The sequence below is a fragment of the Urtica dioica genome, chromosome 3 (genome assembly GCF_054948205.1).
Source record: "Urtica dioica subsp. dioica isolate 48M chromosome 3, U.dioica_male_clone48M_v1_H2, whole genome shotgun sequence".
Classification (NCBI taxonomy): domain Eukaryota; kingdom Viridiplantae; phylum Streptophyta; class Magnoliopsida; order Rosales; family Urticaceae; genus Urtica; species Urtica dioica.
The window spans coordinates 50289892-50315589 of NC_142758.1; the positions used below are offsets into that span (position 1 = coordinate 50289892).

At 33.7% G+C, this 25698-nt stretch overlaps 5 protein-coding genes across 6 annotated transcripts; 2 read left to right on the forward strand and 3 right to left on the reverse strand.

The window, feature by feature from the left end:
- The first annotated feature begins 1160 nt into the window (after positions 1–1160).
- Positions 1161–2488, forward strand: LOC149403600 (zinc finger protein CONSTANS-LIKE 14-like). The gene is made up of 3 exons (XM_089609010.1): positions 1161–1837; positions 1922–2052; positions 2131–2488. The coding sequence occupies exons 1-3, from the start codon at positions 1295–1297 to the stop codon at positions 2228–2230; spliced, it is 774 nt and encodes a 257-aa protein (XP_089465136.1). The 5' UTR covers positions 1161–1294; the 3' UTR covers positions 2231–2488.
- A 5232-nt stretch (positions 2489–7720) lies between these two features.
- Positions 7721–9782, forward strand: LOC149403601 (leucine-rich repeat protein 1-like). 2 transcript variants are annotated; one of them, XM_089609011.1, is made up of 7 exons: positions 7721–7912; positions 8058–8190; positions 8294–8365; positions 8798–8941; positions 9044–9115; positions 9222–9293; positions 9425–9782. In XM_089609011.1, the coding sequence occupies exons 1-7, from the start codon at positions 7807–7809 to the stop codon at positions 9501–9503; spliced, it is 678 nt and encodes a 225-aa protein (XP_089465137.1). In that variant the 5' UTR covers positions 7721–7806; the 3' UTR covers positions 9504–9782. The 2 variants fall into 2 exon arrangements, with proteins under 2 accessions (XP_089465137.1, XP_089465138.1); XM_089609012.1 differs by having other exon boundaries at positions 7722–7912; positions 9428–9751.
- A 1153-nt stretch (positions 9783–10935) lies between these two features.
- On the reverse strand, positions 10936–13452 carry LOC149403602 (protein neprosin-like). The gene is made up of 5 exons (XM_089608715.1): positions 13291–13452; positions 13103–13192; positions 12875–13015; positions 12587–12742; positions 10936–11304 (listed from the first exon to the last, which is right to left on the reverse strand). Exons 1-5 carry the CDS (start codon positions 13450–13452, stop codon positions 10936–10938), a joined length of 918 nt encoding a protein of 305 aa, XP_089464841.1.
- A 3020-nt stretch (positions 13453–16472) lies between these two features.
- Positions 16473–19199, reverse strand: LOC149403603 (protein neprosin-like). The gene is made up of 5 exons (XM_089608716.1): positions 19071–19199; positions 18639–18782; positions 17542–17703; positions 17069–17206; positions 16473–16838 (listed from the first exon to the last, which is right to left on the reverse strand). Exons 1-5 carry the CDS (start codon positions 19197–19199, stop codon positions 16473–16475), a joined length of 939 nt encoding a protein of 312 aa, XP_089464842.1.
- Positions 19200–21057: 1858 nt separating this feature from the next.
- Positions 21058–24753, reverse strand: LOC149403604 (hydroxyproline-rich glycoprotein family protein). The gene is made up of 11 exons (XM_089610116.1): positions 24367–24753; positions 23731–23803; positions 23565–23639; positions 23406–23467; positions 23239–23307; positions 23121–23149; positions 22822–23029; positions 22463–22717; positions 22304–22363; positions 21307–21989; positions 21058–21201 (listed from the first exon to the last, which is right to left on the reverse strand). The coding sequence occupies exons 1-10, from the start codon at positions 24481–24483 to the stop codon at positions 21318–21320; spliced, it is 1620 nt and encodes a 539-aa protein (XP_089466242.1). The 5' UTR covers positions 24484–24753; the 3' UTR covers positions 21058–21201; positions 21307–21317.
- Between the last annotated feature and the right edge of the window lie 945 nt (positions 24754–25698).

Here is a 25698-nt window from a genome sequence, read left to right on the forward strand (position 1 = left end):
TTTTTTTTTTCATTTAATGTAAAATATTTTTATGAAACGCTGATACAATTTTTTATAATTTATAGCCTTCACTTCATTTTGTGTAGGGGGAGGACTGGATCAGGAGGTAAGATGAAATATTACTCAAAAGTCTCAAACCACTTTTTCATTTTTCACCGTTGTGCTCGCATTTTTCTTAGCGTGGTAATATTTACACGTATGGCAAAAAAAAATAATAATAAAATAAAGAGGATAGTTTAGCTGGTGGGAATGACGTCATGCATGACGACCACCGTACCGAAAGGCCACATCCGAAATTTGGCGCTTCACAATAAAAAAATATGTATATACAACGCTTTTCTTTTTTCTTTCTAATTATCTCATGCACCTTATACAAATTATGTGATCTATTCTATTCTATTCTAATCTAATCTATAGACTATAGTTGTATACTACTATCCATTTTATTTTTCAAAAAATTAGAAAACTAACTCATCTATACTTGATGTTTAGCTTATTTAGTAAATATTAAATAAATAGTCACAAATTTGACATATTTACATGTTTTCTTTGTTTTCTTTTTAGTTAAATTTTTTGAACGTGTAAATAATAATTTATGATTATTTATAAAAAAAAACGTACTAAAAATTTACTAAATAAAACTATATATTTTATGAACCATTATTAAGTTATATAGCCACACGGATATAGTGGATTGGTATATAGCCCACTTTTGGTTAATTTTTTGTAAATAGCCAAGTAAATTTATTAACAAATTAATAAAAGACTTATTTAACACAACCAAACATATATTTTAGGTAGTTAATAGACTGCCACGTATGCAAGTTGGCTATTTACAAAATATTTAACAAAGATTGACTAATTTACAATTCTTATAGTTTAAGTGAGCTTACGTAGCCAATTTTTTTATTAAATCTATTTGGAAATTCGATTTATTACTAATCAGCAAATATGAATATAGGGAAAACAGTGTTGAAATAGTAAAGATGAGATCTAAAAGGATCCCCGCCGTCCACGTTTCCACCCACTTATGTGTATAACTATAGTAAGATATCATCTTTCCCAATCATTGACCCATTTACCTTTTTTAGTATAGAAAAACGACACGTAATTTAATGTAATAAAATAAAGAACTAAAATAAAACGCGGAAAGGCCATCCCAACCCAATGAACGATGATAGATAGATATCCATAGAGAAGTAAAAAGGCTACGACAGTGTGCCAGGTCAGCAAAAAAGCGCAGATCAGAGAAGATATTTTTGAGGGGAAAAAAAAAAAGAAGAAGAAAAAGGGAATGGGATCTCCGTCGTCGGCGTGCGAGTTCTGCGGCGAGGCTGTGGCGGTGGTGTACTGCCGAGCCGACTCGGCGAAGCTGTGCGTGAGCTGCGATCAGCAAGTTCACTCGGCGAACCAGCTGGCGGAGAAGCACCTCCGATCTCAGATCTGCGACAACTGCGCCTCCGACGCCGCCGCCGTCCGGTGCTCCACCGACAACCTCGTCCTCTGCCTCTCCTGCGACCTCGACGCCCACTCCTCCGCCGCCGTCTCTCACGTCCGATCTCCTCTCGACTCCTTCTCCGGCTGCCCCTCCGCCGCCCACCTCGCCCAGCTCTGGGGCCTCCCTCCCATCTCCGACAAGACGATTCACAGGAACAGCCACGTCGCCGCCAAGCAGCTCGTCGATCTCGCCTCGCCGGAGCTAGATCCGGAGGAGGACGCCGGATCCGGCGGACCTCAGATCTGGGACTTCCACTCCGGGCGGTCCGAGTGGAAGGAAGACGAGTTCGATCGCGGAAGCTCCTTCGTCATCAACAACATCGAAATGCTCAATCATCATGTACGATTTGCGATTTGCGATTCGTCGCTGCTTTGTTCTTGTCGATTTTAGACTCACCGATCTCTTTCTGTCTCTGTTTGGTAGATGAATTTCGCAGATAGCGCCGAGGATAGATTGCCTGTGACCGTTCCTGTGTGCGGAGCTTCGAAGGCCGAGCTCGCTCAGAACAGAGGCAACGCTATGCAACGCTACAAGGAGAAGAAGAAGAGCCGAAGGTATGTGTATATATATACATATACATGTATCTATATACTTACTGATGAATTGGTTGATCATTGGAATGTTGTGAATAGGTATGAGAAGCACATCCGATACGAATCGAGAAAAGCCAGAGCCGACACGAGGAAGCGAGTCAAGGGCAGATTCGTCAAGGCCGCGCCGAACGAGCCTTGATCGTCTTCGTCTCTCTTTACTCTCTCTCTGTGTATATAATGCTAAACTTTTTTTTTTTTTTTTTTTTTTTTTTTTTTTTTTTTTTTTGTGTTCTTAACCTTAATTAGTTTTATTCATCACTCTCTTTGTGGTTTTGTTTAGCGCTGTCCGCTGTGTTTATTGTTCGCAAATTTTGTCCTCAATAATTTCGCGCAACGTAATTAAGTTGCGTTGCAAGTTTTCTTAAATGATCCTTGTGGAATGTATGACTTCGTTTGATTTGAAGTGTTGTGTGTCTGGGTTGAAGAACAGAAGCGAATTCGATCTGGAATCGCAACTCCGAAGGTATGTGTTATTGTATGTGTATATATATACCGTAATTATAGTAAATTGATCATGATTGCATAAGGGTTTATATGTGCCAGGGAAACTGGGTTCTATGGAAAGTGATGATTGGAAAAAAAAAAAAAAAAAAGGTCATCCAGAGTTGATCGTGTAACTCCCAAAACAGGCTTGTGAGATTCCAATGTTTAATTAGCTTTTAGCATGTGTAATTTGTTTTTCGAAAGAGACCGGTAATTTAAGAAAGCTGACCTGTTTCGGTCTCTCAAACGATAATCTCTCTTGGGTTTTTGTATTTGATTCTGTGCCGAAGAGACAAAACACAGCAAACCAACGCCAACATTATTGAACAGGAAAATAAACGAGACGAGAATTTGATCGTGGCTCTCGGTAGAGAAACTGGCTAAACCCCGTTGAGCTCAAACAGAGAAGCTCGTCAACCATTATCGATCCCTAAACTCAGTATTCAATTCAAACCTTTTTAGCCAAAAACAAACCATTAAGTATTGGATCATGAGATTCCGACAGCTTTCTTCTCTTTATTAGCATCTTCCTATGCTATAAATGCGTTTCTTAATTTCTTTGCCCAGTCTTCGAAAGGAAAGGAAAAAATAAAAAATAAAAATCCTTGATATTCTGATGATCAAAAGGTGGAGCAAAATTTGTTTAGATTTAAGCCAAATGACAAAGTGGCTTCATAATAATGTTTGATTGTATACGTGCAAAAACCTAAGTTTAAGCACGATAAATTTAATCTTAAAATAAATCATCACAAGTTTTATCTCGAGTGCTCTCGAGTTCGACGGAAAATGATATTAACAACCTCTTAAGTATATACGACATCTCGGGTATGTCCCTTTCTCGCCACTGTACGTGCTTTCGAGTGTTCGATCCAGAAAACGACATTACACTCATTTCTCATGTGTGGTCTAAACAACATGTTCCCTGAAAGTCGTTACATTTTTGTTTAAAAGTTGCACCTCTAATGAAGTACTGCTCTTTGGTTGATCTTTAAGATACATCACTTTCTATGATCAAAGGCAATTTAAATATATATTTTAATGATACTTGTGTATAAACAGATAGCATTAATTCTTGGATCATGAGCTCCCTAAAGCCTTTTTCTCTTTATCACACTCTTCGACGGCTATGAATTTAGTGTTCCTTTCTTTGCTCTAAATTGGCAAGAAAGAGAAGAAAAGTTGTATATTTCAAAATGAATGCCTGGAAGTATCTCAGACTCAGACAAATAACAAAGTGGCTCTCTGGGTGGTTTAAATTGGTTATTTAGCTAAATTAGTTAGTTTGTTTTCTTAGTTCTTTGATTAATCTAGTCTGCTTTTTTTTTTTTTTTAGACTTTACTCTTATGTGCACATTTATATGGTGTTTTTTGTGTCACAAAGACGGTCAATCATCTTTTGGATTTTTAGTTCGAGTGTTTTATTGTTATGCAGACACTCGAATATCTTTCTCCACGGTTGGTTGGTGGTCTTAGAGCGTTTTTTTTTTCATCTACTAACTTTTCATGGTTTATCAAAGAAAGTTGTACGTTGAATGAAATTCAGCATGGTTTATTTTTCGTCAATAGGAAGCTCATGCACAATTCGCTTTCATCCGTAGTCTTGAAGTCCCATATTTTATTGTTAAAAATATATAATGTTTGTAGTTTTAAACGCCGGCGTAATCTGGCGACTTTCGCTGGCTCCGTCACTGCTACTGGACTGGCGGCCGACGAATTATATATTTTTCGTTTTGTCGTTTGTTTTTGTTCGATTTTCATCGAAATAAAAACGACTGAGAATTGGCGTTGTAATTAAGGCAAAAAAATTGTCCTCATTTCGTCGATTGTCGAGGTTTTTCGTTGGAAAAGGAAAAGGTTGGGGGATTATCGGTGACTGGGTATTCGCGGTGGAGAGAAGTTGAACGTTGGCGAGAGTCGTTAATTATTACGGGAGAAAGAACGTGTCATTATTTGACCTCACAATTAATATACATAAATTAATTAAAACTGCAGTTAATATTGGTTTTTCATGAAAAATATCTTTTTCATATTTTTTCCGTTGGATTTTTCGACGATCGGTCGATTTTTCGTGATTTAGGAAGCTTGAAATAGTGTCGAAAACAACATTCGAACTTTGATTTGTAACTATCGAGTATTATAATATAAAAAAATATTATATTTGTATTATTGAGTGTATTATACTATTTTTGTAGTAGAAAAAGCTGCTACTATTTATATATATTTATTTAAATAAAAGCGAGTGGCTTATGAGAAAAATGAAAAGACGGGCGGGAAACTGATTGCTGCCTTTTACTTTTGTCGTCAACAGTCAACAACACTTTGTACACTTCTTCTCGTGTTATCTTTAATTTTCAAACCCAAAAGTTGGGGTTTTTTTTGGTCAACAAAAACTCGTTTTTGTATATTTCTATTCCTTACAATTCGTTTACTTGACTTGTGATATATATATATTACACTGCGGTGAGCTTGAATGAACGTTTATCTCCCCTCAAAAACAAATTTTGTTGATTTTTTTTTGTTTGTTTCTGTAGTAGCAAACTAGCAATTAATAATTATCACGGTCAAGGTTATTGAGATTTAAATATTTAATTTAAAATTGAATTAGTTATATTGTAAAATAATATTTCGAATATATAAAATATTCTTATGTCAAGTGTCAAATTGAATTAGGTTTTTAGAATTGGTCATACCTGTTACCAGTAGTCTTGTGATGAAAACTACTCTGGAAAGCTGGATTTTGGTCAAGTCACTTCTTTTAAGAAGAATTTTTGTGATCATTATAATTGAAATCTGTTTTATCCATAAACGTTAAGAGATATTCAAAAGAAAGAAAAGAAGCGTAAATTTCATAATTTTCATTTGCCTAAGTTGGGTCCCACTTTACCCACTTAACATATTTATAAGCCATTTTCATGAAAATGGATCACAACACAGCATGCACATGCAAATCAACCAATAATTCTTTAATCGAAATCCAATATATATCGAGTCAAAAAGAGTCATTAAAAATGGACCCCCAAAAAAAACAAAAACACTCTATTACACCAATTTCTTATCATATCCCATTAAAAGAAGAGACGTTTCACATGCCCACAATCAACTCAACTCTCCCATATGTATTGTTCTTAATTATTATTACTTTCAATTTTGTGGACCTAATTAAACACTGTACCGTTTCTTCTCCATTACATGCACGCACTACGTCAAAATTTCTATGATCTCTATCTTCTTGCTTTTGTCTCACTTTTCATACTCATTATTTTTTTTTGGCTATGAAGTGGGAATTTGGGGTATTCTTTCTGAATTTATGTATTATATATAGGTTGAAAGTACTAATTTGTTTAGGCCATATATGATGGAATATCGAATAAAACCCTCATAATTGTTGTATGTCAACGGTACGGAATAAATTCTGTATTGCATACACTATATAAAAATATAGAATAATTATAAACAAGGCTTGATATTGGAAGCATTTCAGAGCATCTTTAATGGTTTAGCTAAATGTATTAGCTCTATTTGCCACATAGATTTTTCTAGAGCTAAATAGTTAAGCAACTAGCTTAATAGAGCCAATTTGCTTAGATTTGCTTAACTAAATCAATGGCCAATATGCAAAACAATGGTTAAGCAACTAGCTAAACATTTTTTATATTTACAACCAAATCCCTACAATTGTTAAGCAAGAAACCATTAAAGATGCTCTGATGACGTTGTTGATATGTCTCAAGTCTCAACCAATATACACACCTAATACTAAACTAAACTAAACTTAATCAAGGAGTAAAATTGTATGCTTGTGTGCATATATAATTATTACTTATATATAAATAAACACACACGCACATATATATATATATATATATATATATATATATATATATATATATATATATATATATATATATATATTGGCACGTCTTTTCGACCACCACACATTCCAAGTTGGCGTTGCGTTATTCCCTACTGTATGTTTATACTCTAAAATATTGTCCGTATCTAACTTTTATCCTTGGAACAAAGAAAGAGAAGAAAAAATAAGAGAGAGCATATATGGTTTTGATTAAAGCAAAGATATAGTCTATACTACATTTAATAAAGATTAAAAAAAATGTAGATATGGATAAGTGTCAGCTATATATAGACCGGGTTTCAGCAGAGGCTCCGACAAAGCTCAAAGCTTAGATTCTCACACCCAAAAGTATACATATTTTTCCAGTGCATAGGAAATTTATCATGTGACTAGATTATTACATAATCAGAAGATATATTTACCATCATATGTTTAACAGTTTTCTTATTTATATGTATTTCTATGTATATATCCAACAACTACAGATAAAAAGTAAGAGACAAATCAATGGGTTTGTCACATGTTTTTGGCCATATTGAAATATTTGACCTCACATCTTTTTGAAAGAAAGAAAAGAAAAAGAAAAACTGTTTTTACCTTTTCTTTTATTATATAAATATATTTTTCTCATTGTTCCAAAACGTTGTTCTTGTTCTTCTGGCCTTTGCATTACTTTTTTGTATTATTTGACCCTAAGATGAAAGAAACTGTTCCTCATTTTTAGAGACTATGAAATTGTTTCTCACGACTTTTTATTAGTGCATATAATTGTTTTGACATTGCGTGGGAAACTATATGAACAGTGAAACAGTGGAGTCATCATGAGTCATGACTATTTTTTAGAATTAAAGTATAGGGCATTTATACATAAATTATATTAATTATAGCATCTACAGTTGGGCTAATTTAACATTTAAGTATTTCATTTATATTAACTAGTTGATGCTTGATAAATTTTATTTGTAATTTGCATTGTAAGTGCGACATTATTTTATTGTTTTTTTCATGCGAATTTTTTTTTTGTTTGTTTACAATATCATGGTAAATATATACACAATGATCATCATTATTACTATATGTTATAATAAAATCACTTTTATTATTATTATTTTTGAAGGGATAAATATGTCAGTTATTTTTCAAAAAGCGTTACGTTATGATGGGATAAAGAAGTGGAAGGAAAATAAATAAAACAAGAGAGACATGAATTTAATTAATTTGAAAAATTACTGTTGGCAAAGCCAAAAAGCAGTACCTTTTGTTTTTTATGGGCTCTATAAATTCCCGAAGCTTTCATTCCTTTGCTTATTTGCACTAGAAGTAGAACACACAAACCAACCAAAAGTCTCTCTCTCTCTCTCTCTCTCTCTCTCTCTCTCATGGCGATCTTGACTTTGTTTCACCAACTCTCTTCTGTGTCTCTTCTTGCTCTTTATCTTGTATTTCTATGGACTTGTTTGTCACCAACAAACGCAAACGTAGAAGGTAAGCATGAATACTATATAAGTATATCTCTTTTTGGCTGTTCTTCATTTTGCACCTAGACATGTAGATAGCCTAATATATATGAAGAGAAGGGGCAAAAGTGCTAAGAAAGTAGTATTTGGGGGGTGTGAATGCAAATAAACAGGAGATGCTCTGTACGCGTTGAGAAGAGCAGTGAAAGACCCAAAGAAGGTGTTGGAGAGCTGGGATCCAACTTTGGTCGACCCTTGCACTTGGTTTCACGTCACTTGCGACTCCGAAAACCGCGTTACGAGACTGTAATAATTTTTTTTTTTTTTTTTTTTTTTGCAAATTTATCTGATCATAATTAAATTAAGCAGGGTTTGTCTTATATTGATATATTTTTATTAAAATGTTCAGAGACCTTGGAAATGCAAATCTGTCCGGGAATCTAGTTCCTGATATAGGGAAGCTTGAGAGACTTCAATACCTGTGAGTACTATCGTATCAGAATCTTTCAAAACATTTATTTCAGCTTTTATTATAAGTTTTGGTATTTCTTGCAGTATTATTGACTTGGAAACTTATGCGATAGAAGTCCAAAAAAAAAAAAAAAAAAAATTGAGAAACAAATAACACAAGTCTTTTTGTTTTCTAGTTAATAAACAGTGAAGACGAAAATGATTTCATTAATGATGAAGCCGATTGTCTCACCAACCCCAACGGCCATAACTAATGCCCAATATATATATACTATGCATTATTGGATATTGAGATTTGAGATCTAGCTAGCTTCTAATTAATACACATGTGTTTTAAATAATGAATTTTGGGCATGATATTGATTGATATTGTTACTATTGCATTTGAGTAATGAATTAACTGTGGGTTTATTTGACACAAAAAAAAAAAAAAAAAAAAAAGAGAACTGTACAGGAACAAGTTGGTGGGTCCAATTCCAAAAGAATTGGGAGGACTAAAAAGCCTTGTGAGCTTAGATCTTTATCATAACAATCTCACATCCAATATCCCATACACAATCTCCAATCTCTCAAATCTCAAGTTCCTGTGAGTTTCTCTCTTTAATTACATGCTAAATGACAAATCTAGTATAATATGGTAATTAATTATATTAATCTCACGTGAACATGTATGTTTATGCAAAAACAGGCGATTGAATGGGAATCGATTGAGTGGAAAGATTCCAAGACAGCTGACTAAGCTTGCAAACCTGAAGATCCTGTGTGTCTCCTAATCCCATATCTCACTAACTATGCTCTAATGATTATTATTATGATATTATCACATATCTACGAGACTGTTAATTGACATGGCTTTGTTGATGCAGTGACGTGTCCGACAATGATTTGTGCGGTACGTTTCCAACTGTGGGTTCTTTTGCCAAGTTCTCAGAGGAAAGGTAACACTTGATTACTAAAAACGAATTCAAATCTTTATATTAGTCAAAGTACGAAAAAGAAAAAGAATATAAATAAATAAAAGGAAAGCTAATTGATTTTGATGCTCGATTTGTGGGTTTGTGTTTTAAAGCAGTTTCAAAAACAACCCACGATTGGAAGGTCCAGAGCTGATGGGATTTGTGAGATACGATGGTGGAGGAAGCTGTTAATAACAAATGTAACATTTGATATTTGGGACAACAAAGGGTTGTTATATGTAATAAATAGTTAATATATTGTATTTTTCTTTGGTCTTTAAAAAGAGGTCACTCACTGAGTTGTGGAGATTGGTTTGTACTCACGGTCTTAGCTTCACTTGTACACATGTTTAGAATGCGTAGTTTGCTTGGCTTGTATACCCTAAAATCTCTAGACCCATTAATTAAAGAAGTTTAGCTAGGGTGTGGTTTTAATATTCTATCGATGGTCAAGTTTGATTTTGTAATTCAGATCTTACTTATTGTCATCCCTAACTAATACCTATTCGAATAGTATGACGAATATTTTTAGAAAGAAAATGACCAAAATGACCTTTACACTCTAGAGGGCGAGAAAACACAGAATTTGGTGGGATGAATGCATACATGAACGATGATCAACGATGTTCCATCTTGATCAACGGAGTTACACAACATATCGAGAAACATCTAGAATTTTCAAATCGGGAGATTCGATTGCAAATCAAGGAGAGAAGGATCATCGGGTGGATCTTTTGATGAGCACACACACAAGTTTATGTTGCCATATCCATCGAGTTTGGGACCCACGATGGTGGAGATCGCGGTGTAGGAGTCGGGGATTGATTAACCTATTTCTATTGCATGATTTTCACAAATATGTATATACCATCTTTAAGTTATGTGTCATGCATTTGTGAAGATTTTTTTAAAACAATTAGAGGGAGGGAGCGATTAGGCAAATGATCGTATCGAGTTTGACTTAAGATCAACAAGATATCCGACCTTGTTAGAGAGTATGTGAGTAATGCCCGATTAAGGTGAGATTGTAATTGTGATAGAGCTAGGGCAAGAAAGAGCCTTCAATCCAAAGCTACTATCATGAATGTGTAATGAGCTAAAATTTGTGAGAGAAGCGTGACTAGAGGATTTTTAAGCTTTTTTCCTTCTTTTTGTTATTTTAAAAGTATGATTACTTTGAAGATTTTTTCTCATTATTAATTCAGAATGCTTTATTCTATTTTCATGACAACAAATGTCATGAAAAATATGCACTTAATGACAAATATGTTATTTAAAAACACTTGTTCTAAATGACAATTGTAATCATCAAAGTGAAATAAAACATTCTTATGAATAATGTGGAAAAGTCTTCCAATTAGTTATCTAAGCACAATGCAAAAAATAATAAATAAATAAATAAAATTTATAGGGAGTTGCTAGGAAGGCTTCTTGTTCCAACAAGCCTTTTTTTTTTTTTTTTTTTTTTCCACTCTTTCATATACTAGAAGATTTATACGCTCTATGTATCAATAAACTAAAAACAACGTTGGAGAAAGCAAAGAACCTTTGATACCAATAATTTGAAGTTTTATCCATTTGTTGAATAAATTATTCAAAATAACAAATGATAAGATAATTAAATTCAAGCTTTTGGTCCAGGGCCTCCAAACATTACAAGGTGCTTAATATTACCGATATCATAAGACTCTTGCACATAATAGGCTTCCTCATAAGCTTCAAATGCGACGGTATATTCAGGATCCTCTAATTTGCCAGCATCGTTGACCGTCGTGATATTAACACAATACGCATCTTGTTTTAAGTCTTCGCTAGGAAATAAGCCAGATCCCATCTCAGGACCGCTCTCGCCACGCGTACACTTAGCTTCGCCTCCCCATTCGACGTACTCAGCAGCGTCAGCTAACTCTGTCCCAAATATCTCTCGTGGCCAATACCCGATTTGTACTTCGTTTTTGCCAAATGATAACCACCATTGCCCTAATAATTCCATCTAAAAAAAAACGATGACATTAAGATTATACATAAAGATTAAAAAAAAAAGGAGAGGGAGATTTATATTGATCTTTAGGAAGGCAACATGTACGAGTAAGGTTGAGTACGCCAAAATCGTTATCTATATCCACCTCAAAATTTTACTTTATATTCGTACTCGTTTAGCCGTTAATAATAATAATAAATTAACTAAACAACAAGCAATGTATCTAAATAATCAAATGTTAAAAAATTCAATGCAAATAAGATTTGTTATAAGTTATTCCATTTTTTTATAATATGTTATCTGTTTTATGTAGTTGAATACAAATATATATTTACATAATAAATTAATTTTTGTGGGGCTGGGTACCGGGTATAGAATGGCGATTACATTATCTATACTTGGAATTATTTAGAACATATTATTTAAATCGGATAACAGGTCGACAAACAATTAATAATTGGTAAAATTGTCATCCTTATGAATTTGCAACTCAATCATTCTTTTTTTATTTGTCTCATGAATGTCTCTATGAAAATAGATTGTAGAGTTAATCCAAGTCACAAAAATGAATCGTCCTATCCACAATGCTCTAATTTTTTTCTTCTTCTTCTCTTCTTTTTGTGAAATCTTGGCTATATTATTATCTTTATTATATTAAAAAAAATACATGCAAAATAATAATTGGTGGGGGTATATATTATTACCCGATGAATGTAAACGTCGATGTCAAAAATGCTTCCATTGATAGAGGAAACAGGTTGCATAACAGTACCAAGAGGAATATCAGGGTTGACTTGGACAAATTGGCCGCAACTTGAATCATAACATGACGAAGATTTGGTCTTCGATGATCGGAGATAGATAACGAGAGAGATAAGCATATATATTAGTAAAAATAAATAAATAAATAAATAGATAGATAGATAAATGTATGATGTATCAAATCAAAGGGGACTTACATGAGTATATACGTATAAACGCGGCTTAGTATCGCCGCCATACGCACTAGGATTTACCTGAAAATATCGTAATACATAATATTAAAGAAGTAATTTTCTTTGTTTAAAGAATAAACATGAAAACTCAACTCAATATATAATATTTTAAATCTAGGTCTCTCATATCAAAATTTATCTTGCAAATTGGAAGAGATGAGAGACCAAAGAAGTAAAGCATAGAAATTAGTAAAATACAAACTTAATATTTCTTAATAAATGAGTAGTATTTTAGAAGCTATGAAAAAAAATATATATATAATATAGAGTTAGATGATAGGAAGGAATTAATTAATTACCATCCATCCAGCTTCTAAAGTCTCATTGTCATTTCCTAAAGCCATAAGCGCAGAGCTGCGTTGAGTCGGAGAGACTTTTGGGGCATAAACACTCATTGTCGTTTTACCTCCGTAGTGTCTCTTGTCCTTTGGGCTCGTTGTGCGAACCACCGGTCTCTGTATTATACATTTATTACATACTTCGGGAACTAATACGAAGATAAAACTCTAATAGGGACTAATTTGAAATTTTTATAAAAAAAGAAAAAATTTCAACCATAGTAAAATAAAATACATTGAAATACGTACATACACCGCGTCACCCTCTTCCAAGATACGATATTTTTGTGAATAATTTTCTTTTGTAATTCTCCGAATCGGAACCGTTCCCATCGGACATCCACCGTCCGGAAGCCCTACTATCCCGGTCGGAAATGACTTTGAACTCATCTGCTAAAACATATAATTTTGTACGAATTTACTAGCGTAAGATTATATTATTTGTTAATTATGAAATTAATAAAATAATCAACAAACCTTATACTCGTATGTGTGGTTTTTCATTAAAGGGTTATGAAAAGCTGGTTGTTTGTAGAAGTCCACGCAATCATACGAATCTCCAAAGTACTGCAGCGAGTAACAATTGTTCATTGTAATTATTCGTGGAAATATGAAACAATTAATGTATTAAGATATGTATGACCACGTAACGAATATATACGTACTTGTATTGTCTTGACCGATGGCTTATTCGAAATCTTGCGCTGCTTTTCAATATTTGACTCTTGTTTCAATTTTAAATTTTTTCTAGGAAGTTCTTCACACTTGATGCAATTGAACAATAAAAGCTCAAAAGCAAAAGCTACAATAATCATCTTGATTCCCATGATTCAATACGCGACCTAATCGGAGAATATATAAATACAGTTAAAGATTTTGCGAGATCCCATTTTCTGTATTTTTGATAATTAGTACCACATGCGAAATTAAAAAAAAAAAAATCGTATTATAAAATGTGTTATCGTGATTTTTGTCCCAAAACCATCACAGAAATGAGACGGAATTGGGATCTCTGTTTAGCACTATTTGATACCATTTTTTGACTGAAAACATGAGAATATTTTTTTAAAATTGCATTCATGATTAAAATAAGAGGAAAAAAAATAATATGAGAAATATGAGAATCTCGGAACTGTGAAATATGATACTCAGAATTCCGATACTGTGAAAAATGGTTCCGGGATTTCCCGATACCATTTTTGACGGTTTCGAAAATCTCATTTTTCGCAAAAATATAAGACGAGACCAAAGAATTTCATTTTTCGGGCTCCACATGAACAACTTTATACACGGTCAATTGAGAAATTGTTAAATTTTCAAATCGAAGAAGAAGAAAAAGAAAAGGTTGAAAGCCTTCTTGGATTCAGCAAAACACGGTATTGGTCATGATGTAGAGGAAATTCAGTAAAACCAAACATTTGTTATTTCAAAGAAGAAAAAAAAAAAATTCGTGATTCACGTACCACGCTCAATGATCTTCGAAACTCGTTGAATCGGATTCAATAACAAGAAGTCAGGCAACAAAATTTGATAATTGAAAGTGTTTTCTTTCTTTTGGCTGCTAGAAACTCTTACAAACTAATATAATGAAATTAAATGTTAGGAAAAAACCCTAAGTGAAAAGAAACGACAAATAAGTAATCGTAAAACGACAAATAAACTTTTGAAAAGTGTCCACACAATTTTTGTAGGCCAGAAAATCTAGATGGGGATGAAGAGCTTTAGTTCGACATGTTATACATTTTATATAGAGATTTATTGTCGCAACAATATCCCCTCATTCTACACAGCGATCAATACGCGATAATATACTAATTAATTTCCGATATATGATAATGTAAACATTATAAGATAATCATTAGAAAGGAACATGGAAGTTCCTGAAGTAGAAAAGAATTACATTAAGTTATTAAAAACAGAAGCAATATTATTCTTTCATTTATGAATAAGATTTACATGTTCATCATCGTGCATATATCTATTTGGAAAAAAGAAGAAGCAATATATCATTGAATCCAAATGATAAAGGCTTTATCTACAATTGTTTGCCGTCTTTGGAGATTTTTTAGAGTAGGCGTTTCTCTTAAAAACTGATTCTGTATTTAATTTTTGGATTTTACCCCTCTCTTTAATGCATATGCTAACTATATCTAAAAACAAAAACAAAAAAACAAAAACAAAAAAAAAAATTATCTTATAGACATAAAGCGAGAAATTCTAGAAAATGATACCTATTATATCTAACATTTTATCAATACTAAAGCACAGATTTGAATAATAAATTTAAGAAGATATGAATTAATTTAATTTTCAAACTTTTCTACATAATAAAGACTTGTGGTCATGCTAATTGATTTCCTATACATGATAATTCATATTAATAATTCACGGGGAAAAAAACACCAGAAAAGACAACGCTCCAGTTCATGAAAACACCAAATTTCATGAAAATACAATGGTCCAGTTGCTAGATGTGTGGAGCCTAATCGGTCGCCGAACTGATGAGCTGAAAACCGGTGCCAAGGTGACGGACTAAAAATCTTTCGCCGATGATGTACGAATCGATCTGCGCTCAAGTCGACGTGGAGTTTTGAAAGGGGGTGGTAAACGCCCTTCCCGAAGGTCGTAGGGAGTAGAGCTCCGTGGGCAAAAATCTTATTGTAAGGTTTATTAGTTGATGGAATTTTGAAAATTTCAGAAATATCTGTTAGCTCTAGTGTTTTCCCTATAAATAGGTCGTGCGTCGATATTCTTCTTAGAATGCAAGAGAATTGTAAATACATTTACTCCCGATTTGGGTTTTAGTGAAAATTTACAACGGCAAAGTGGACATACATTTCGTATTGAAAGTGAACCACTATAAATCTGTGTGTGCTATTTTTGTTTTTTGCAATTTTGTTTTCTGATTTTAGGTCGTATTTGTGTGTCGAATCCTAACACCAGTTCATGAGAATACCAATTTTTTTGAATTGGTCTTAAAAGATTCTGTTCGTTTTAAATATTGGACTACAGTTTAGATGGGATTGGACCAACTCAAAAATTTTATATTATTATTTTAGTTTTGAAATTTTTTTTAGCCAAAGACTATATATCGCACACAATGTAGAGTCAATGTGTACAAAAATTTATACCGATGCTATGGATGGATAAACCAGAGAAATTGTCTCAAGTACCACAATTAGATAAGTTTTTTCCAATTTCTCAGCAAAAGTTTAATTTGGCCAAAAATACTACTAAATCAGTTGTACATGTACAATTTTATCCTCAACAATTTATGTCAATATACGTATAAAGTCATTTGCTAATCAATCTCGCAAAATAGGAAACTTGCAAGAAATACAATTCTGCACGATGACTAGATATCTCAACAAATTTTTTTTAGCGCATCAACCGTATACTTTCAATTGATTATATTGTTTGAGTTAATTATATTAATTCTTAATCTAATTATTTTAAAACTTATGACAATTTATTTTATTTAAGATATTTTTTTAGTTAGATTTATAAATAAAAATATATTATAACTTAAATGGTTTAAATCAGACCAAATCAGGCCGGACCGAATTCGCTGAAAAAGTTTGATCCGATTTCATTTTTTTTATTTGGTCTGGTCTGATCTCAATTATTCAATTTGTTTATAATGGTTGGTCCGATGAGAAGGCCGATCTCAAATTGAATCAGACCGTGCATTCGGTCCATACTCCCGATAATAAGATGTAAAATATAGGCCGTGAAAAACCGAAACAATATAAATATATGACATGAAAAAACAAAACAATCTTTTTATTTTATTTTAAATAATTAAAGTTTATTCATAATTTGAGACACAAATTACCGAAAATTAAAGTTAAAATTTTGGTCCAGGACCTCCAAAGCACACTAGATGCTTAATATCGCCGTGGGCACCATAGTCTACGGCGACATAGGATTTATCATCATCGTTGACGGCGACGGTATTCACAGAATCCTCAAACTGAAGAGCTTCGTTTACCGTCGCGATATTGATGTGATATGCATCGTTCTTGATGTCCCCGGTCGGAAAATGGCCAGACCCCATTTCCGGGCCGCTCCGACCCGTCTCAGCCAAAACTTCGCCGCCCCATTCGACGTATGTCGCGAAGTCAATCATGTCCGTGAACATCTCGTGCGGCCAATACCCGATTTCCGTCTGATTCTTCCCAAATGATAGCCACCATTGTCCAAAAAACTCCGACTAAAATAACATCCACAAAAATTAGGGAACATAAAGTTAATTGTTTTTGTTTTCAAAGGATCAAATTTAAAAAATCATATAATTTTAAAATTGAAAATATAAAAATTGATAAAAAAAAATTCGAGGACATTTGCCCGGTCGTGTGGCTCCGTCACTTCATGTTACTATAATTATTATTAATTTTATAGTAAAACTCAAGATAATTAATAATATTAAGCGGATTAGATTACCCGATGAATGTAAAATTCGGTGTCATAAATTTCGAGACCGGCTTTAGAAAATGGGTGAATAACAGCACCAAGAGGAAGACTAGGGTTGACTTGAATAAACTGCGCGCACATGTTATCAAAACATGCTAGTTGTTTGTTCTGCAAGTAAGTTCAGAAAATAGATATTATCATAGATAATGAAGGATTATTACCTAAATAATATCAATTAAATAGTATCTGTATCAAATTAGAGGGGACTTACTTTAGTATGTACGTATAAACGTGGTCGAGGATCGTAGGCAAACATGACTTGGCTTACCTGATAGATATATAGCCAATAGTTCAAAACATATTAATGTATACATACAAATATTAGTGTTGAATATGCAACTTAATTTTTGACGCAATGGGAATAGATGAGACGAGAGACACCAAAAAAAAAAAAACAAAAAAAAAAAAAAAAAAAAACAAAACTTAATAGATATACTAATTACCGTCCATCCAGCTTTAATCTGGTCAACACCGTTTCCTACGCTAATCACTGCAGCGCTGTATTTGTGGGGCCCACTAACAGAGATATTGGGGGCATAGACGCTCGTCGTTGTTTTGGCTCCGTAGTACTTCTTAGGATCATCGCCGGTTCGTATCACTGCTCTCTGTAATTTTATAAATTACCTTTTATCATTCCATATTTACATCATTCATTTTGTATACTTGCTGCATGGTTGCACTTGGGTCAAACTTTAGATATGTACGTCAATAAATTTTTTTATTTAATAACATCTATAATACATCTAAGTCAACTGAATTTATTGACATATATATATATATATATATATATATATATATATATATATATATAGGAGGCCTACTAATATATTTATCTTTATTGTGTTTTTGTATGATTTTGAGAATTTTTTTTATTTTACTCATACTGGTTTAAATTCCAAAAAAAAAAGGTGAAAATTTTATAACTAATTTAAAACATGCGTTACTTTTCATATTTAACTCAAATTTTCAAAATATATCACTAGTAACCGTTTTTATTTTTTTAGACAAAAATACCCTCATGTTTCATAAATTTAGTCAACAATTAATGAAATATGATCACCAACTATTGAAATTTTGTCAACAACTATTAAAATTTGGTTAACTGTTCTTGAAATCTGGTTAAATGTTCTTAAAATCTGGTTAAAATTTATTGAAATCTAGTCAATAATTATTGAAATATGGTCAACAACTATTGAAATTTGATTAACTGTTATTGAAATCTGATCAACAACTATTGAAATCTGATTAACTGTAATTAAAAGCAGTTATTTATTAGAATTAGAGGATTCAACATCTAATATTGAATAAGGTTACGAAAAACGGTTACTTTTGACTATTTCCAGAAAAAAGAAAAAAAAATGACTATCATCACTAAAATAAATATATACGTTGGCAAAACAACAATGGGCTCAAAATGTGCATTTTTTGTTGAAAAATCTTTTAATTTCAAATTGGGCTAAAATGTGACAAAAAATGTCAAGGCTCGAAATGCAGAAAAGACAAAAGAACAATTATAAATAAGAGCAAAGTACAAACGTACATATTCCTTATCGGCCCAATAAGGCGGCCCATTTGCAGTTGGCCCATTTGTAATTCTCTTTATCGGAACCGTTCCTTTCGGACATCCTCCATCCGGTAGCGGCACTATCCCTGGATTTTCCCTCGGAAAAGACTTCGAAATCCTCTGCCACACGTATTTATCATATTCATTATTAACTATAAATCATCTATGTTGATTTGAAAACTATTCGTGTTCAACAACGCACCTCGTGATGAAATGTGTGGTTTTTCAATAAAGGATTTTTAAGGGCGGGTTGTTCGAAGAAGTCCACGCAATCGTACAAATCTCCAAAGTACTTTTTAGCGTGACCGTGCACATTATATATAATTAGTCGTAGGAAATGAAGACATATATTTTTAATACAATCAACATATAAAGATAAATGTATATAACCACGTAACAAATACGTACTTTCATTGTCTTTTCATTTTCCTTCTCTTGCTTTGGTTTTAAATTTTTCCTAGGAATTTCTTCACACTTTATACAGCTAGACAACATTAGCTCGAACGCAAAAACTAGCATAATCATCTTGATTCCCATGATTCAATACGCTGCCCATTGAGAGAACATTTAAATGATCAATTGAGTAATTTTTACAATTTGAAAAGAAGAACAAGAAGGACAATATGGGGTTATGATGCAGAGAAAATTCAATAAAATAAAACACAAAAATCACGATTGTTGATCCGCGTACCAATACAGTTCAATGATCTTCAAAACCTATTGAATCACCCACAAGAACAAGAATTAAAATTCATGAAGTATTTTCTTTCTTCCGGCGGCTAGAAACCCTCACATAAAAAAATGAATCTCAATTAAATACTGTTCAAATAAACCCTAAGTAAAAAGAAATGACAAACTAATCATAAAACGACAAATAAAATTTTGGGACCTTAAAATGGATATTGGACAAACTTGACCTCATTTTAAGTGGTAGACTTTTATGTTCCTTTTCGATTTTTTTTTTTTATTTTATCAAACTTATATTCAAATCAAATGTTTAGTTACATGCAAATGTAGTTTATGAATGAGAGCACGACACAAAATGTAGTTTTTGTATATGTGGTTTACAAAAATTGTCTTAATGACAATACATTTAGATCTTGGGAAGAGATTTGATAGGTCTTAAAATTTACCTGTGATTATATTAGTGTAGAACCTCTACCATGAACTCCGATCACGGCGTATCAACTAATTAGGCTGAGCATTGTACGTGTCATATATAGTTGTGTTTATATAGATATTTCACAATAACAATTCATATATAGACTTTTCAAGTAACGATGTCCACTCATTCTAGATAAAACTTATTAAAAACAGAAGCAATCTTTTTTTCATTTATGAATAAGATTTGCATGTTCAATGATCATGATGTATTTATCTATTTGGAAAGAAGAAGAATCAATATTTCATTGAATTCCAAATGAGAAAAGCTTATATCCAATAGAGAGGTATTTCTCATATTGACTGATTCTGTATTTACTTTTTTGGATGTTCTCCATTCTATGATTTTGTGACGCTAATTATGGTTTAGTTTTCAAGCAATAATTAATGCATATGACTACTAAAAGCCAATAAAAAAATCGTGTTTGAAAGACATAAAGCGAGAATTTCTAGAAAATGGTATGAACTATATCTAAAAGCGTAGCAATATCAAAGCACAGATTTGAATAATGCTAATTAAATACTAAATACTTGTGTGATAAGGGATAATATACCTTTTATGCTGTGATTTATTAGGGATAATCTCGGTCTTCATCAACATGTACTTACTTTTTTTTTTTATATGTATAAGGGATAACCTTGGTCTTGATCACCGCGCATTTAACGCTCTATCTGTTTCTCGAGATTCTGCGATGTGAGACATAAGTGTTCGAAGTTCTGATGGTCAAATTCATAATATTGGTTATGGTTATAGTTGCTATGATCCGTTATAATATCCTATCTTGTTCCCGTATGGTGAAACGGGTTGGCATGTTTATGTTGGTTGTGCCATAAGCGGATTAGTTCATAATCTAAATTTTTACCATCTTAATACGACATTAACATTTTAGGATTCCCTTTCTTAGTATAATTTTAATTTATCGACATTGTATATACTTCTCGGTTTTTTGTACCTAAGCTTATTTTTGGCTTCTCACTTATATACTGCGAGGAGAAATAAACCTATACGATATATTGAGGATTTAGTAGCGAAGTTCTTCATTTCGCTAGATCTCGCCGATATACCTACTAACACTGCGGAGTCAAAGAATCCGAACTTGAAGGATTCTCAGTTTGGAGTTTGCGTTTGGAACGACACCAACGATTAATTTCAGCTGGTTTATTACACTTGCTGGCAATTAATTACTCTAGGAAGGAAAAAAAAAGTCAAGAATTGGACTAAGAACAAAAGAAATTATTGGGTAAACAATGTGCCTTGTATTATTTACATTAACCAGAGGCTGTATAGGAAGTTAGGATCAAAACTATGTGGCAAAATGTGATTCACTCACTCTCACTTGAACTACCCTTACATATCTCACCTTGATTGCTGCTTCATCTACACACAAAAAAAGACACATAATTAGATAGAAAGAAAAAGAGAGTGAAAGTGACATGAATGAATGTTTGAGGAATCAGAGCAGTAAATATATATACACATTACCCAAAACCAGCTTAGTTATTATTAGAAAGGGTAATCGGCGACAAGGGAGGCGAAGAAACAAGATCAAGATCTCCCGCGGGTCTCGACAAAGGAATGGACAAACTCCGAGGAGGCTTCGGCAACGGAGGCTTCGCCGGCGGTTTCGAAGACGATTGAAGCAAAGGACCCGAAGAAGAAGAAGAAGAAGGAGGCCTAGGCAGTTCGTGAAGCTCGCTGATCTTCGGAGACGATGACGCGATAATCGGAGGCTTCGGATTCCGAAGAAGCGGGCCCGAGAAAAGTTGAGCGTTGTGGGCGGGCCAGGGCTTGGTCGTTATCGGGCCCGAAAAGGCCTGTCTTTTGATCTTCTTTGGATCCGAACCGCCCATTTGGTCGTACCTCAAGTACGAAGGAGGCGGGCGAGGATGGTTGCTCTCTTTCAGGATCTTGTCGTACATCTTCGGCTCCAACGGCGAAGAGTGCCAAAGATTCTGAGTCCGCTCGCTCAAGCTGCTCGGATTTCCTGACCCGATCGCCCGACTCTTCGCATCCGCCGGAGTCGGAAGAACGTACGAGTGGAACTTCCTCGGCTCGGATCGCCTCGCCTTCTCGCCGAGATCCGTCTTATTTTCGCGCTCGGCCGTGATCGGCGCCGATTGGGAGATCGTCTTCTTGCTCATAATGACCGGAAACGAATTCCTAATCTGCACCGGCGTAAACAACAAGCTCGTGTATCTTAATCGACTAAGAGACGAAGAGCGCGTAATTTTTTTTTCTTTTTGGATCCAGTGGCGCTATCTAGCCATATGAAATGTTAGAAATTTTGAAATAGCCAACGTTTCGTTAATTTTTTTGTAAATAGCCCATGTAAATCTAACGCAGAGTAAATTTCTAGTAAATGTGGCTATTAAAACATTTTAATAGCCAAAAAATTTATAAAACATTGGCTAAAAACACAAACGCTTATGTGGCTTATATCGCTAAAATTTTGTTTCTTTTTTTTTTCTGTTTTGTTTACCTTGTCATGATGATCTTCGGTCTTTCCGACTTTGGGAAATGTTAAGTCCACCTGATCAACCTGAGCGACGAAATTGGATCCATTTTCGCAAATGATCAAAATTTCAAATCATGAAGGGAAGGCCAATATAGGTGTCTTCATAGAGCAAAGAAGACAAACCTCCATAGAGTTTGTGGGTATAGGAACATCTCGGCCTTGATCGTTCTGCGCGTAGTCAAAGCTTAACTCTCCAGCGTCGTTGGAATCGAAGCTATCATCGTCGTCGTCGTCGTCGCTGTCGTAGTCATCGAAGTCATCCGTATCGTCGTCTTGAAGTCCGCCAAATTGATACTCAATATGGTGTTGTTCCGTCACCGATTTCACTTCTGGCTCCACCGCATCCAGCGAATTACATGCCTTCCTAAAGAAGCACAACTATTTTTTTTTTTTTTAACGAAAACGCAATCATTAGTTAAACTCTTGGTAAAGAAGAAAATGGACATTTTGCAATTATAAAAAAAAAAATAAAAAAAAATTACCTGAGCAGCGTGGTGACGGGCTGCCTGAGTGAGAAGGCTTCTTGACTGACCTTGCTTCAGAGACTTCAACCGGAAAATGAAAAGTGTCGCCTCTTCGTCGTACTCATCGCGAGCTATTTCCAAATGCTGAGTCGTATAAGTCTCTCCTTTCCCGCTTCTCGGCCTCCCTTTTTCTCTTACCCTCGCTTTCACGTACTCGTACACCTTTCTGTACACAATGCCATAAAACGATTAAAACCCGACCTCGATCAATCAATTGCGTTCTATCGAAATAATAATGCAGCTACGTGATTGTATACCTTTTTTCATCAGCTCGTCGCTTCATCTCCTGGATCAGAAGACCATTACACAATGAGTACATAAAACAAAATCTAGAAGATAAATTAAGATGCTTGATTCAACACAAACGACGCAAACCTCGACTGTGCGAAGCTCGTTAAGAAGAGACTCCGAAGGCACTGTAATCGTCCGAGAAATATTGGAGCGCTGTAACCACGGGAAAAAAAATAATGCATATTAATAAACTAATAAAAATAAAATAAAAATAAATAAAAAAATCAGAAAGAATGTTAAAAAAAAATTACATAGGCGTCGACAAGCTTTTGGATTTCGTACTGCACTTTCCCGAGCATCAAAAGGACTCTGCCTGAACCACAACAAGACAACATACCAGCATCATTAATACGATAAAATCAACGACAAACAAAGCTTCGCAATCGAGGACTCTCAAAGAGTGACATTACCGCTATCTTCATCGTCGTTCAGAGCGGTTTTCTCGAGAAGACAAGCACCCATTTCGCGCAACGACTCGGAGAACTCTGCAAGATTTTAATGAACGAAACTTGTAAATTATCAATCACAAAAACCGTGATCGTAAAAGACATTTCATGAGTTGGAAATTAAATGTACCGTATGAGCTATTCACAGTCGCCGCAGCTGCAGAGAGTAAGCTATCATAGCAGTCTCTCATATCCTCCAAATCCTTCATTATTATACAAATAATCAAACCAATTAACACTCACTCAAAACCACACGCACGGAATTTAGCAACATGGGTCAATCTACCTATGCCTATACCTTCCATTTTTATGAAGAAGAAAAAACAACTTAAATTCAACACTCACTACAAACACTCAATTTTGGCACCATGGTCAATCTATATGCGCCTGAAGTTTCTATATTTATTATAACAAAAAACGTAAATTTAACACACTCAAATTTGATAACATGGGTTAATCTACATACGCCTAAAGCTTCAATCTTTATCATAATTAAGTAATAGTAAATATATAAATAAATAAATAAATTTAACACTCAATCAAATACACACACACACACAAATTTGGCAAACATGGGTCGATCTATCGACGCATAAAGCTTCAGTCTTTATCATAAAAAATAAATAAATAAATAAAAAAGGTAAATTCGTGAATAGGTCTCCGTTTACAAATTTCCAAGCGAGGTTTCAACAGACACGTGCATTTTTTTCCGGCAACCAAACAGAGGTAAAGAAAAGGGAAACAATAATAGATAAGAAAGACGTACCTGAGAAGCCTGAGAAAGCTCGTCCAACTGAGGCAAATTTCTGAGATCTCTTCGCTCCTTGTTTTCTTTGTTTCCATGTTTGTATAGCCCTCTCAATTTCTTCAGAGAAGTTCTCATCTTTCCTATATTTTCTATAATCTTTCCACGACCCAATTTTATTTCTTTTATTGGGTTGATTTAGGTGAACCACAAACGAGCGTAGAAGAAGAAGGAAAAGAGCTTCTAGAGTGTGTTTGTAAGCGTTTCTTCTTCATTCAACACAACAGCATTCTTTTTCCTTTGGTCACGTCAGAAGGAACTTAGAATAATAATAATCAATCAAATACCGTTTGCAATAAACCAAATAAATTAAGATATAAGTATGAGAATTCGGCAGGAAATTGAAGCATAACGTATCGTTTACTTTCTATTCAGCAATTATATAAATCGAAACCTTTAACGAGTTTCCTTTTTTTTTTTTTTTTAATGTGGAAAGTTGGCACCGTTGACCAAGCTTTAATTAAGTACTCTCTCTACAGAAAGAAAAGAAAAGAAAAAAAAAAAAAAAAAAAAAACTTATGACATAATAGCTAGATCACAAGTTCACAACACAGCCAAATTATAGTTTCTATTATAAGATATTTTTAGTACTAATATAAGAAAAATGTGCGATAGTCAGTGTTCAAAAAACTATTAAATTAATAATTAATTTTAGAATTTATTATACTCGTTTAAAGTTTGAACTAAAAAAAATGATATTTTTCATTTCCACAAGTGTGAAAATACTGTGAATTTTGTGAAGGAAAAAAAAAATAGCGATGAGAGAGATTTACTCTAAATGGAATTTATTATCCACACACAAGGTATAATTGTTAATTAAAATTCGGTCAAGGCATTGTATGAAAATCTAACATCTTATGAAACCATATTTGTGTGTCGACATAACTATTTCAAATACATTACATAATTGTCTTTTAACGGAAATTCACCCATAAAATATTGATTTAACCGATGGCCTTTGAAAGTTTCTCACTTAAAGGCTGTCAAAGTTCTTTGTTTTTTACTTGTTGCGTATTAAATAAATACTTCGCAATCCATAAATGACTAGAAAATATGGGAATAACAATAACAATAAAATAAAGATGTAATTGAATGGAAAGGAAGAGAGACTTTCTTTTGGTCAAGGAAGCGTGTTTCTTTGTACCAAAGTTTCAACTTTCAAGTGTATTGCTTTGTCAATTTCATAGCACTTATTTGTAAACTCATATGAAACATAGATCAAATTCATGGCTCAGGACCTTCATATGAATTTTCTTTCACAATTTCACACCCAAATACACGTTTACATGTCGT

Excerpts from the sequence above, each read along its gene's own strand:
- LOC149403601 (XM_089609011.1), top strand. The coding sequence starts at position 7,807 with ATGGCGATCTTGACTTTGTTTCACCAACTCTCTTCTGTGTCTCTTCTT. Across the intron at positions 8,366-8,797 it reads CTTGAGAGACTTCAATACCT|AGAACTGTACAGGAACAAGT; the intron begins GTGAGTACTATC and ends AAAAAAAAAAAG. Across the intron at positions 9,116-9,221 it reads CTTGCAAACCTGAAGATCCT|TGACGTGTCCGACAATGATT; the intron begins GTGTGTCTCCTA and ends TTGTTGATGCAG.
- LOC149403600 (XM_089609010.1), top strand. The coding sequence starts at position 1,295 with ATGGGATCTCCGTCGTCGGCGTGCGAGTTCTGCGGCGAGGCTGTGGCG. Across the intron at positions 1,838-1,921 it reads TCGAAATGCTCAATCATCAT|ATGAATTTCGCAGATAGCGC; the intron begins GTACGATTTGCG and ends TCTGTTTGGTAG. Across the intron at positions 2,053-2,130 it reads GAGAAGAAGAAGAGCCGAAG|GTATGAGAAGCACATCCGAT; the intron begins GTATGTGTATAT and ends TGTTGTGAATAG.
- LOC149403604 (XM_089610116.1), bottom strand. The coding sequence starts at position 24,483 with ATGAGAACTTCTCTGAAGAAATTGAGAGGGCTATACAAACATGGAAAC. Across the intron at positions 23,804-24,366 it reads AGCTTTCTCAGGCTTCTCAG|GATTTGGAGGATATGAGAGA; the intron begins GTACGTCTTTCT and ends ATAATAATGAAG. Across the intron at positions 23,030-23,120 it reads CGACGAGCTGATGAAAAAAG|AAAGGTGTACGAGTACGTGA; the intron begins GTATACAATCAC and ends CATTGTGTACAG.
- LOC149403602 (XM_089608715.1), bottom strand. The coding sequence starts at position 13,452 with ATGGGAATCAAGATGATTATTGTAGCTTTTGCTTTTGAGCTTTTATTG. Across the intron at positions 13,193-13,290 it reads CATCGGTCAAGACAATACAA|TACTTTGGAGATTCGTATGA; the intron begins GTACGTATATAT and ends TACTCGCTGCAG. Across the intron at positions 13,016-13,102 it reads ACCACACATACGAGTATAAG|ATGAGTTCAAAGTCATTTCC; the intron begins GTTTGTTGATTA and ends ATGTTTTAGCAG.
- LOC149403603 (XM_089608716.1), bottom strand. The coding sequence starts at position 19,199 with ATGGGAATCAAGATGATTATGCTAGTTTTTGCGTTCGAGCTAATGTTG. Across the intron at positions 18,783-19,070 it reads AAAATGAAAAGACAATGAAA|AGGATTTCGAAGTCTTTTCC; the intron begins GTACGTATTTGT and ends TACGTGTGGCAG. Across the intron at positions 17,704-18,638 it reads ATTGGGCCGATAAGGAATAT|AGAGCAGTGATACGAACCGG; the intron begins GTACGTTTGTAC and ends ATAAAATTACAG.